The 14003-nt window shown below is 44.5% G+C and overlaps 1 protein-coding gene across 1 annotated transcript in view; it reads right to left on the bottom strand.

Annotated features, from left to right (window-relative positions):
* LOC138655770 (alcohol dehydrogenase 1-like) overlaps positions 1-13776 on the bottom strand; it is a 153658-nt gene extending 139882 nt beyond the window's left edge. The window contains exon 1 of the mRNA XM_069743620.1: positions 13634-13776. Within this exon, the coding sequence (XP_069599721.1) occupies positions 13634-13651 (18 nt within the window). The 5' untranslated portion in view covers positions 13652-13776. The remainder of the gene's footprint in view (positions 1-13633) is intronic.
* Positions 13777-14003: the final 227 nt, after the last annotated feature.

Genomic DNA, 14003 nt, shown 5'->3' with positions numbered 1-14003 from the left:
AGTGAACTATTCCATCAGAAAGAATGTCAGATGTAAGTCACCATCTATAACTGTGCTGTAATCGCTTATATGTTCTGCAGGACTGGTATCTAATAGTGATGGGTGAGCACTAAAATGCTCGGGTGCTCGTTGCTCTGGTCAAGCATATTGGAATGCTCGGGTGCCCGACCCGAGCAACGAGCCCAATGTAAGTCTATGGGAAACTGGAGCATTTTTACCGCACCCCCACCTCCACCAAGGGATGATAGAGTGACTATAAATGGTAGAAATCAATGGGAACAGTGATCAAATGACATGGGAACATCATGGGGAAGACCCCTGGAAGCATTTCTGACTCCCAGATCACTGCTGTGAACAATGTTGTCAGAGTCTTAGGCCACTTTTACAGACTCACAATAAAACATACAAAAATGAAACAAAAAAAATATGTTAAGGAACCACCTTTCCAGGGTAATGACTTGTATATAAGGTAAAATAAATAACCAATATCAAAAATGCTCCTCCAGACTTCGGGCTATGTTCACACATATTGTTTTTAATGCGTTTTTCAACTTAAGCATTGCTTCCAACCAAAACAAATGCATTCGCTGGGAAATGTAATTTTATCATTTTACTACCATATCTGGCCATGTGGTGTGTGACACATCATCAGACACATCCTGTTTCATTTATGGAGGAGGGACTCTGAAGGTCACAAAGCCTATTTTAATAGGGCCATAAGGCGACCTTTACTATATTCATTCATTGTATTAACCTAACGATCCCTGTGTGGCCTATTTAAAAAAAAAATAAATAAAAACAATCAGGTTCCTCACATCATGTTCTCATTCACTTTATGCAGTTAATAGCCCTCTGTGTCTGTACTGCTACATACTTAGGCAGTTAACTGGTTCATGCAGCTTTACATGAACACCCGAGCCTTACACTATGGCCGGTCCGAATAACTAAAGCATTTGTTACCATCCACCTCTCGTGTCTCCCCTTTTCCTCATAGTCTGTAAGCTTGCGAGCAGGGCCCTCATTCCTCCTGGTATCTGTTTTGAACTGTATTTCTGTTATGCTGTAATGTCTATTGTCTGTACAAGTCCCCTCTATAATTTGTAAAGCGCTGCGGAATATGTTGGCGCTATATAAATAAAAATTATTATTATTATTATTATATTCATCCATCAGCTGGCTATGCTTTGTTGTTCCCATTATTAAACAATTGGTCTCCTATATTGTTATTGCCTATGCAGTGATTGGCAGGGCTGCCCAAAATTTGGGCGAACCCCAATAACCATTTGAACAGACATACAGGAGGGCCACCTGAAAACAATGTTCCCATAATTACGAAGTTGGTACTCCCATACTGTAAAGTGAATGCAAGGCCTGCCTTGCCCCAAATGTGGACGCACCCCAATAACCCTCTGAACAGACGTACAGGATGGCCACCTGAAAGCAATATTCCCATTATTAGGAAGATGGTACTCCCAAAATGTTTGCCCATGAAGTGAATGCAAGTTCTGCCCTGCCCCAAATATGGACGCACCCCAATAACCCTTTGAACAGACGTACAGGATGGCCACCTGAAAGCAATGCTACCATTATTAGGAAATTGACACTCCCATACTGTTTGCCCATGAAGTGAATGCAAGGCCTGCCCTGCCCAAAATTTAGACGCACCCCTAAATGCTGCATTCTGCATTACAAGCACTGTGAATGGGATATATAGAAATCCCATGTCTGCTGTGCTTCTATTTAATGCTTTATGAGATGCAGAATGTTAATTTCTGTTGTGGAGAAGCTAGTCTCCATTGCAGAAATTTCCACAATAGAATGATACCCTCTCTACCCTACCTACTGTATCCTCACCCATCCCTTGTAGATTGTGAGCCCTCGCGGGCAGGGTCCTCTCTCCTCCTGTACCAGTTGTGACTTGTATTGTTCAAGATTATTGTACTTGTTTTATTATGTATACCCCTCCTCACATGTAAAGCGCCATGGAATAAATGGCGCTATAATAATAAATAATAATAATAATAATAATAATAATAATATTAGATTTGGTAAATCCGCATTGTTCAGTGACACATGCAGATTTACCTAGAATGCAGCGAAAATACTATGCATCCAAAACACTGCTACCTCCTGATCATTGGCACAGACTGACAGGGCTCTTTATTTGCGTTTGGCAATTTGTGTGAATCCTACACCTACAGCATTTGAAGCACAACTTTCCCCTGAGCGAACTGTAAGAGAAGCAGATCTGCCCTTTTGGCCAGATGTCGTCTATGCTTTTGTATCACTGACACTAAAACACTTCTCCTATAATTACATCCCCTCCATAGCACCTTAATCTGTTCCACAGGTCTTCTCTACCAAGCAATCATCATTATCATCCCTGACTCGACTTTAACAGTGGTCTCAGTGTGGGAAATGTCCTGAGCTCCATGCCTTCTCAGCCAGATGTCTGATTCCTATTTATAAATTTGCCCTGACCCTGGTGTCGAGCAATTGGGGTAAGGAGGCATAACCTATCCCACCCACCATTAACATTCCTCTTGCCAATGCCCGTAACCTTAAATAAAAAACACGTACAACAGATTTTTGGGAATATTATAGGCCACAGCAGCCTTTTTATTTAACATAAAACAAACATACATTGAAATAGCCATCATAAAACTTTAAGCTAGGAGGAGTTCTTGGAGCTCCCAGGAATCTGGTGATCAACACAGCATAGCATGAACATTATCAAAACCAAAATTACTCCCAGCCGCTACCACACTGACTCGGGAGCACCAAAACCCCTGCGGGTTCACTGTTCACGCTAAAATTCCAGGGGAACCGACCAGCCCTGCCGGAACCCCCCCAGGTCACCAGATCCAACACAAATTGAACTCTAAATACAGAGGAGCCATAAGCCAATGGATCCCCCAACCCAATTTCCACCAACTCCAAGGACTCCACCCAGCCACCACAATGAGGAACTTTGAATACCTCAAAGACCTGAGACCCCACCAAAATGAAAAGCTATGGCCTTCTCCTCTCCTTCCTGCACACTAAGCGCCCCAAAATCAATCCCAACCGCATTTAAATGCACCCCGTCAGCCAGCCAAAATGCCCCATTCCCTTTTTCTAATTCAAATTGCCTCACAGCAACGTCACCATTCCTGACTACAAAAGCCGACACAGCCCTGTTAACTTTATTCCTAGCCTTGTTAATTTTGCCCAACGACCGCATATTCCTCCAACATTTTCGCGGCACAATCTCCAACCAAACCACCGATAATCTCGGATACAAAAGCCACAACCGCAACAAATCCTGCTTTACATCCCAAATTAATTCTCTAATAGGCCGCACACCCAAATCATTACCTCCCACATGTAACACCAATATATCCGGCAACTTATCCAAAGTGACATCATTATGAATTTCCCTCAATACCCTGTTCCAGACCATGCCCCTAAAGCCAATCCACCACCGCTACTGACCGATCGAAACCAAGCTGTCCACCCTCCGACCGTACATCCGCTCGCAGGGCTCCCCAGTGTACATAGGAATGGCCGAAAATCCACACCAATAGTGGCAAGGAACCTGAAAAATACAAATACAAGCTTTCAAAAACCACAACTAAATCCTTAACAAAGACAACATAACTGACATTGCCCAGTGACCCAATAACACCCCCCTTTTACTGCCTAACATAACTGCGATATCTATTAGTTGTCCATCTATCAATACGCTTGATAACCTCAGGAACCAAACCTCCCACGACCGCATCCGTCGCCGCACCAATGCGGAATGAGTGAGGAGTAAAACGAGAATCATCCAGCCCCAACACGTTAAGCGCCTTTTTGAAAACCATGTGAAACTGATACCACAAAAGAGAGGAACCATCCTCATGGCAAAGCAACAATCCTGCCCTATGAGGTCTAAGCTCCCAAAAATGTCTCAAACAATTCACTGGACACATTCCCGAACCAGCGACCGAATCCAGCAAAATCTTCTTACCTCGCCCTATTTGGTCAGTCTTAGAGCGACGTAACAAAAACTCAACGCACCCATCGGACAAGAATACATCCTGAGCCAAAACTGCCCCCATCCCTTTTTTGTTGGGGGACACCAGCTCCCCAATTCTCATTGCACCGAAGAATGCCAACGAAACGGCCAATCTGAACAGATGATGTTCAAAATTCGACCCACAACAAACCACCAACACCTCCCCCAACCGCTCCAACATAGTAAAAGACACGGGACGCCTTGAATCCAACCGACCATACATTTTGCAGAAGCCTTTTACCGCCTGTCTCACCAAAAACACTTTGGACAAATCTCGCTGCCCCCCCAATTTATAACCGAAAGCCAGCGCAGCCAACATACGAGATACCTTCGTCCATGACCAACCTTCCGAAAAACCCCAACTCAGCCACTTGTTCATCAGAACCACATACATCAGGGCAAGATGCCAACACCCTTTCCCAAGGCAACCAAATTGCCTGATAAGCCTCCCATGTTTTTGGAGCCAACGATGACTTTATCAACACTTCTGCGTCCTAGATGCCACAAGCCAAAGATCCGCAGGGCATTCCAAACCAAGGGTCTCTGCATCCAGAGCCAAGGACCAAAAACGCTCGAACTAAACGAGAAAGAGAGTCAGCGATTGAATTACGTACCCCAGGCACATGAGTTGCCGTAACATGCGAGTTCAAGGCCAAACAAGATAGAACCAACTGTCGGAGAACCCGCACCATGGGTGGCGTCGACGCCGTTAGACCATTCACTGCGCACACCACCCCCATATTATCACAGTTAAAACGAATGCGCCTATCACGAAATTCATGTTTCCACAAATTAATCGCCACCAAAATTGGGAAAATCTCCAAAAGCGAGATGCTGCAAACCAGCCCCAAACGAGAACCACTCCGCAGGCCAGGGTGCCGCACACCACTGCCCTCTGAAGTATGCTCCAAAACGACTGCCACCAGCTGCATCCATAAACAAATTCAGCGAATCATTGTCTACCACCTCCTCCATCATCAAGGAATGACAATTATAAGTTTCCAAAAAGGTACTCCAAACCGCCAGATCCTCTTTCAGCTCCACCGACAAATGGATAAAATTATGCGGGGCACGAACTCCAGTCGTGGCACTCGCCAATCTCCTGGAAAACACTCTCCCCATCGGCATGACCCGACAAGCAAAATTGTGTTTTCCAAGCAATGATTGCCGGTCCCGCAAAGTCAGTTTCTTCAAATGCTGAGGAACACCAAACCGATCAGTCACCCATTCAACGGCCTGCAAAAGTCGACAACAACGATCGGACCCGGCTGGGCCTACGCACAGAAAATCATCCAGATACTGTATCACGGAATCACAATCCGAAATGTCCTTGATCACCCATTCTAAGAAAGAACTGAAAGTCTCAAACAAAGCATACGATAGGGAACAACCCATGGGCAAACACCTATCCACAAAGAAACCCCCATCCCAAAAACAACCCAAAAGTCTAACACTATCTGGATGAACAGGCAGCAACCTAAACGCCGCCTCAATATCCGTTCTGGCCAACAGGGCCCCTTTTCCGAACTTGGAGACCCACCCAATGGCCTCATCAAAAGACGCATAAACCACCGAGCAAAGCTCAGGCGCAATACCATCGTTGACTGACAACCCACGAGGATAAGACAAGTGGTGAATCAGACGAAATTTGCCCGCTTCCTTCTTGGGCACCACGCCTAGTGGGGAAAGAACCAAATCTTCAAACGGAGGGGACACAAAAGGGCCGGACATTTGACCCAAAGCCACCACCTTCCTCAACTTCTCTGAAACCACCTCTTCGTGTAACGCTGCTGACCGCAAGTTTTTAAGAACCCGAGGAACTACAAACGGAAGGGCAGGAATTACAAAACCATCCTGAAATCCCCAAAATAACAAATCTACCGCTTCCTTTCTTGGGTATCTACTTAGATAAGGGGCCATCCATTCCAGCTTCACCGGAGTCGCCCCCATGGAAATTTCCGGCCCCTGACTTTGACTTAGCTTTTTTGAAGCATTTTGAGGCCCCATGAGAGGAGCCACTGCAGTGGGAACACTGGTGCTTGAACTTGCAGTTAACCCCGAACTTGCACTGCCCGTCGTTGTAGTGCCAGCACAAGCCCGCTTTATGCCCCCCTGACTGACTGGATTGCCCTGACGCCCCTATTGAGCTGGACTGACTACCTTGACCGGAACTTCCGGCCCCCCTTGAAAGGAATGACCAAATTTATACTGTGCCATAACGCGTGACCAGACGTATAGCTTTCCTCTGCCAAAATTGTTCGTCGTGCCTCAGCCACGCCTGCCCCCCCATATACCCTATGAGCCTCCCCAATAGAGTCCATATAACAAAAAAGGCCCGAACAGTTTTACAGCGCCTTCTCCCCAATCACACTCGTCAAAATAGCAAAAACCTGCAGCCAATTTATGAAAGTCCTTCTTACTATCCTCTTTCTTCCCCTTATCTAGGATACATTTCTCCAAAGGGAGCAGCGAAAATATTTTCACATACTCATCTTTTAGAATTTTCTCTCTCACCTCTTTTTTAAGATGCTCCCCCAAAGGGCCCTCAAAACAGACGTACACCTCCCCGTAAGCCCTATCATCCAAGTGAATACGACACTCTTTCTCCTTCTCCATCTGAACCGAAACTGAAACCGATGCCATGGGCCCCACCGCCACTTCCCGAGCACCACCAACCCCCCTTTTGGAAATGATCCACGCTGCCAAATGCCTTTGATCACTCATACCCCTCTCCAGCCTTGCCAATAAATCCCTTACGTTTGCTAACACTGCACCCACACCCCCCGTGTCCGCATCACCCGTGACCCCCACCCCGGGGACAAGACTCACATCCCCATGCAGACCCCGAACAGCAGGAGAGGAGAAAAGCTGTGAAGATAGCAAGGATGAAGATGCATACTCACCAGGCTGCGAGGGAGCTGTGATACCTCCAGCCAGAATACCGGTGTCCTGACTCCATTGTCCAGTGAGATCCACACCTGACCCATCCGAGGAAGACTGCCATTGAGGTCCTTGACTAGGATCCTGGTTTAACCCCTGCGGCAACCGGAGATGAAGAAGCAGCCGCCTGCCGACTCCCTAACATCTGCTGCACTTGCAGTGATGCTGACGGAGCGGCCGGGCCCCCATCCGCCAAAGAGGAGACCGCCACTGTGTCTAAGGTCCCTGATGCAGGAGAAGACCCTGCCACAGCAAACGGGGCCAGCCCAGCTCCTCATCCTCCGGAGCCACCCGCTCCCGCATTGCTTCCCTGCCTGCTAGAAGAGGATGCTGAGGCAGGGACATCACCGCCATGGCCCCCTGACATGTAAGGCCTCGCTCATTATCCGGCTCGTGCTGGCTCTGCCCCCACAGCCCAGCGAGGCGAAGGCCTGGCAGCCGCCGACGGACCCCGCCTGGAGATAGGATTCCTCCCAGGCCAGGGCCTGCTGGCACCGTGACTCAATGGCACCCAGCCTGGAAGGTCTCTAGAGGGGCTCCTGCGCCTACTGGGAGCCCGGGGAGCCAAGTTGGGAGACAGCCACTCTGGAGGCCTAGTCCACCGCAATCGCCGTACCAGAGACGCCGACCCCGTTGCCGACCCACCACTCCCGATGATGCCCGCCACCTGCTGCTCCAGCCAGCCCAGAGGGTGCGATGCCACTGCAGCCCTCAGGCTCTCTAGGATCCAATCAACGGTGGCCATGGTAAGTCCACACTAGATGCCCAGAGAGTGGGAACTGGCTAGGCCACGCCCCCCACCAACAGTTAAACTCCTGATTCCCCTTAAGCCCCCACCTATTAACCCTAACCCCTCCCTTCATCCCATGGTGATGATGTCCTCCCCTTACGCTGCGGGGGGAGGGGCGGCTCAGCTCCGGCCATTACTTGAGTGCTCCTACCACCACGTCTGACAAAATCACCAACACAGCTATTCAGTTGAATTATACAATCATGTTCTTCATCTTCTCCAGTTGAATGCAAATTGAAAGTCATCAATGTAAATGATTAACTGCTATGATGGTGTGGGCGCCTGTATAGAACACTAAATCAAACTGATGCTGTTGCTGTCAGAGGTGACATCATCCCGCTATGACAGGGATGAGTGATGTGTCATATATTTACTAAGGCGCTCCAGCTCGTTCACATTAATACGCTTTCCAGGTAAAAAGGAGGCCAATTGTGACTTACATTTGACCGAACTATTGCCCGGACGGCAGGTGCCATTGGTAGCTATGTTGCGATCGGCTTTCACATACTAAACCTCAATATAGGAATTTTTGTCTTTATTTTGTCTTTTACACTTTCTTCTTGCTGCAACTTTTTCTTTTACCATATATTTTGGATAAAACTTTAATTAGCTTTGGAAAATCTTTTTAAACTCAGTTATTTAACCCTTGAAAAGAAGGGCATAAGAAGAAATGCTAACTAGGTATGTGGTTATACAGAAAGCAAAATGCGGCAGCACATTGTAGTATAGGTATGGCATATACATTTTTCTAAATTTTTAACATGTAACCAAATGTTAGGTATGTACAGTGGGGCAAAAAAGTATTTAGTCAGTCAGCAATAGTGCAAGTTCCACCACTTAAAAAGATGAGAGGCGTCTGTAATTTACATCATAGGTAGACCTCAACTATGGGAGACAAACTGAGAAAAAAAAATCCAGAAAATCACATTGTCTGTTTTTTTAACATTTTATTTGCATATTATGGTGGAAAATAAGTATTTGGTCAGAAACAAAATTTCATCTCAATACTTTGTAATATATCCTTTGTTGGCAATGACAGAGGTCAAACGTTTTCTGTAAGTCTTCACAAGGTTGCCACACACTGTTGTTGGTATGTTGGCCCATTCCTCCATGCAGATCTCCTCTAGAGCAGTGATGTTTTTGGCTTTTCGCTTGGCAACACGGACTTTCAACTCCCTCCAAAGGTTTTCTATAGGGTTGAGATCTGGAGACTGGCTAGGCCACTCCAGGACCTTGAAATGCTTCTTACGAAGCCACTCCTTCGTTGCCCTGGCGGTGTGCTTTGGATCATTGTCATGTTGAAAGACCCAGCCACGTTTCATCTTCAATGCCCTTGCTGATGGAAGGAGGTTTGCACTCAAAATCTCACGATACATGGCCCCATTCATTCTTTCATGTACCCGGATCAGTCGTCCTGGCCCCTTTGCAGACAAACAGCCCCAAAGCATGATGTTTCCACCACCATGCTTTACAGTAGGTATGGTGTTTGATGGATGCAACTCAGTATTCTTTTTCCTCCAAACACGACAAGTTGTGTTTCTATCAAACAGTTCCAGTTTGGTTTCATCAGACCATAGGACATTCTCCCAAAACTCCTCTGGATCATCCAAATGCTCTCTAGCAAACTTCAGACGGGCCCGGACATGTACTGGCTTAAAGGGAACCTGTCACCTGAATTTGGCGGGACTGGTTTTGGGTCATATGGGCGGAGTTTTCGGGTGTTTGATTCACCCTTTCCTTACCCGCTGGCTGCATGCTGGCTGCAATATTGGATTGAAGTTCATTCTCTGTCCTCTATAGTACACGCCTGCACAAGGCAAGATTGCTTTGCGCAGGCGTGTACTATGGAGGACAGAGAATGAACTTCAATCCAATATTGCAGCCAGCATGCAGCCAGCGGGTAAGGAAAGGGTGAATCAAACACCCGAAAACTCCGCCCATATGACCCAAAACCAGTCCCGCCAAATTCAGGTGACAGAGTCCCTTTAAGCAGTGGGACACGTCTGGCACTGCAGGATCTGCGTCCATGGTGGCGTAGTGTGTTACTTATGGTAGGCCTTGTTACATTGGTCCCAGCTCTCTGCAGTTCATTCACTAGGTCCCCCCGCGTGGTTCTGGGATTTTTGCTCACCGTTCTTGTGATCATTCTGACCCCACGGGGTGGGATTTTGCGTGGAGCCCCAGATCGAGGGAGATTATCAGTGGTCTTGTATGTCTTCCATTTTCTAATTATTGCTCCCACTGTTGATTTCTTCACTCCAAGCTGGTTGGCTATTGCAGATTCAGTCTTCCCAGCCTGGTGCAGGGCTACAATTTTGTTTCTGGTGTCCTTTGACAGCTCTTTGGTCTTCACCATAGTGGAGTTTGGAGTCAGACTGTTTGAGGGTGTGCACAGGTGTCTCTTTATACTGATAACAAGTTTAAACAGGTGCCATTACTACAGGTAATGAGTGGAGGAAAGAGGAGACTCTTAAAGAAGATGTTACAGGTCTGTGAGAGCCAGAAATCTTGATTGTTTGTTTCTGACCAAATACTTATTTTCCACCATCATATGCAAATAAAATGTTAAAAAAACAGACAATGTGATTTTCTGGATTTTTTTTTCTCAGTTTGTCTCCCATAGTTGAGGTCTACCTATGATGTAAATTACAGACGCCTCTCATCTTTTTAAGTGGTGGAACTTGCACTATTGCTGACTGACTAAATACTTTTTTGCCCCACTGTATATGTCCAAATAGCTGTCATATTGGTGTGGCATGTATTGATGTAAAGTTTGATTACTAATGAAACAGGTGTGCAAAAAATAAAAAAATAATTGCATCTGACAAGCACACTTTGTGGGTTAGAGGCTATGTGCACACGTTGTGGATTGGGGTGCAGAAATGTCTGCACAAAATCTGGATCTCCTGGCAGAAAATGCAAGTGCGGATTTGATGCGTTTTTTCTGTGGATTTACTGCGAATTTTGTGCGGATTTCATGCGTTTTTTACTGCTGCGGATTTCTATAATGGAAGGGTGCAGAAACGCTGCAGATCCGCACAAAAGTAGTGACATGCTCCTTCTTTTGATCCGCTGGGTTTTCCATGCGGAATTTTCTGCATCATTAGCACAGCATTTTTTTTCCTATTGATTTACATTGTACTGTAAATCACTTTGCGGATCTGCAGCGTTTCTGAGCGGAAAAAAAGCTGCGGATCCGCAGTAAATCCGCATCGTGTGCCCATAGCCAGATAATTTCAGTTAAATGTCTGCATGCTGGGGAATTTGCTTTTCTATTTTTAAAAAACAATTATTATCCCTTTCGCAAAAAAAAATTCACAACAAAACTCAGTAAAATTGCTTGTCACAAGGAAACACTTTTTTTGATTGATATTGATTACAGATTTTTCTTCTGTAGAAAATATTGAGCTGCCTTGCTGCTGCTTCTTATTGCATTAAGAAGAAAAACAATGTGAAATTCAAAAGCTGAAGGATAAATGGCAGACGGAATGAAATGGGCAGAAAATCAATTTCATGAAATCGCAGGCCACGGCTAGATCAAACAATATGAAATTCGATTCGTGAAAAAAAAAAAACTACCACCATTTAATACATTGCTAAAAATAGCATTAGCAAAAAAGGGTTCACATGAAATCAGTTGTGGCCCTGCTGTCTTCCTCATGGTGTATTGTAGCTGTCATACCACATAGTAAGGAACAGTCAATCAAGAGGGACTATCAAAGCCACTATAAAAACAGAGGAAGGGAACACAGCAGCAATTTTACATGCTGTAGAGTACTTCAGAGCACACAGCTAATCATCATAGAAGATAAATATGTGAGTAGTAGTCTGTGAATTATACTTTGAATCCATTAATATGAGAAGAGAGTGACAGGATAGGAAACAACAGCAACAGACTCAGTGAGAATATGAAAGACATGGAGTTTGTCTTGTTGCCTGTTAAAGGTAACCTGAACCTGTCACCCCCAAAATCAAAAATGAGCTAAGCCCATCGGCATCAGGGGCTTATCTACAGCCCCTGATGTATCCTGAAAGATCAAAAAAAGAGGTTAGATCATACTCACCTGAGTGGGCAGTCTGACCCGATGGGCGTCGTGGCCCGGGGCCTCCCATTTTCATAGGATGCCGTCCTCTTCTTGTCTTCATGCTGCGGCAGCGGCGCAGGCATACTTTGTCAGCCCTGTTGAGGGCAGAGCAAAGTACTGCAGTGGGCAGGTGCCTGGCCTCTCTGACCTTTCCCTGCGTCTGCGCACTGCAGTACTTTGCTCTGCCCTCAACAGGGCAGACAAAGTACGCCAGCGCCGGAGCCCCAGCGTGAATACAAGAAGAGGACGTGATCGTAAGAAGATGGGAGGCCCCCGACCGGACCACAAAACCCATCAGGCTGGACCGCCCCTGGGTGAGTATAATATAACGTCTTTTTCTCATCTTTCAGGATACATCGGGGGCTTATCTACAGCATTACAGAATGCCGGTGGGCTTAGTTCACCTTCGATTTTGGGGGTGACAGGTTTCCTTTAATTGCACATTTTTTATTTATTCTATAAGGTCAAGAAAGCTGCAAGCTTGAACATTCATGAGAATATGCGTTTTTGTAAATTTTGAGTAGAATTTAATTCTGCTAAAATAAATTACCCCAACTTTACCCAGAATAATTGAGGAGCTAGAATTCCACATTAGACAAGAATAGGGCAATATTGCTCTCCCTAAACTCTAGCAATTCATCTCTTCAATTCCCCCTAGATATTTCCACACTGTTATAAAAAGAACAGGGGTTATTATTAATATATAACTTATTAAACAATGCTAGACGAGGCCCTGCCCACTTTTTTAAAATGGAAATATAGTAAGCTCATGAACTCCCTCTAGTGGTAGTTAAATTATGTATCATGTCTTAAATATTATATCTATATCATTTAATCATTGATTAAATTCCTTATATTTATGCAGAAGATTTGGAGCTCTGCATCAGAAAAGCAAAGCTAAAATTATTATGAAGATATAAATGTGTCCGCCTTGACTTTTCAACAAATCTTGTTAAATATTTCAATTTTACATATTCAGTGTCTTATTGTGACAGCAATGACATGCTAGAAACATTTTGACAGGTTGCAAGGTAGTTACCCTTGATGAGCGAGGCAAAAAAAAGGTCCAAAAGTATTTCATATATATACAGCAGTGCAAGCCATGTATGGTGGTGTTCATATGTAGCATTAATGCTGTGTTTTTTTGCTGCTTCTTAACTTCATATTTTTTTTGTAGGTGTTCACACCAAAACACACAATAACAGCATTCTCTGATTATTGCATTTTTTGCTTATTATTTATGTTTTTTCATCTTTATTTGAGGTTCAGATTTGAACCAGCGTACTTTAAAGCATTTTTTAATTCACTACGGTAAAGCTGCACTTAAAATGCATCTCCATGTTTTAGATGCAGAGTCGTCATAGAATTCTGTTGAGAAAAAAATGCACCCAAAAAAACGCACTGCTCAACCTCATCTTTACTATTATAAAATGCGGGATTTTTTTGAAAAAATTAAGCCACAATTTTCATGTTTTTTTGTGCCTCATTACCCAATAGAATAATTATTTGGCGTAGAGTTTAGAATTTAGATTATAGCTACAGAAAACTTCTCCGAATGAGATTTTCAGAAATCTATGCACATGCTGTAGAAACAATGATAATCTGTTGTATTAAAGGATTTTTATTTGCAAAAAAATCTGCTACATGTGACCACACTCTAAAAATGGGCATAAAATAGTTAGACACCGACAACCAATTTTTGGAGTTCAAAATGACTACATAGTTGTGTTTTACCAAAAGTTTGAAAACTAAATGTATAAAATGTTATGCACTTACTTTTCCAGCAGTTGCCATTTGATTTGTCCTTCTCTGCACAATCCTTACTTACAAAAGACTAGTTTGATGAACAGTGAACGTCTGATGAAAGTTATTTATTAACTGACAACATTGCTGACCTAAAAATGGCTGAATGCCTAGAACTCCTACCATGATCAAAAACATTGTAAAAAATGCCAGAAAAAGAGTGTAAACAAGTAAAACAGAGGCTAGGAATGTCTACTGTTATTCATTAACCCCTTAGTGTCATAGCCAATTTTGAGCTTAAAAAGGTTGTCCACCTTTGGGGACATTTTATTTCTTACCTAAATGCATGCAATTGGGGCTAAAATATAATTTTTGCAAATGGTTCTCATTAAAAATTTTGCAC

This window comes from Ranitomeya imitator, chromosome 1 (assembly GCF_032444005.1).
Source record: "Ranitomeya imitator isolate aRanImi1 chromosome 1, aRanImi1.pri, whole genome shotgun sequence".
In the NCBI taxonomy this organism is placed as follows: Eukaryota; Metazoa; Chordata; class Amphibia; order Anura; family Dendrobatidae; genus Ranitomeya; species Ranitomeya imitator.
Note: the sequence above shows the minus strand (reverse complement) of the source record. Positions and strands in the feature narration are given on the sequence as shown.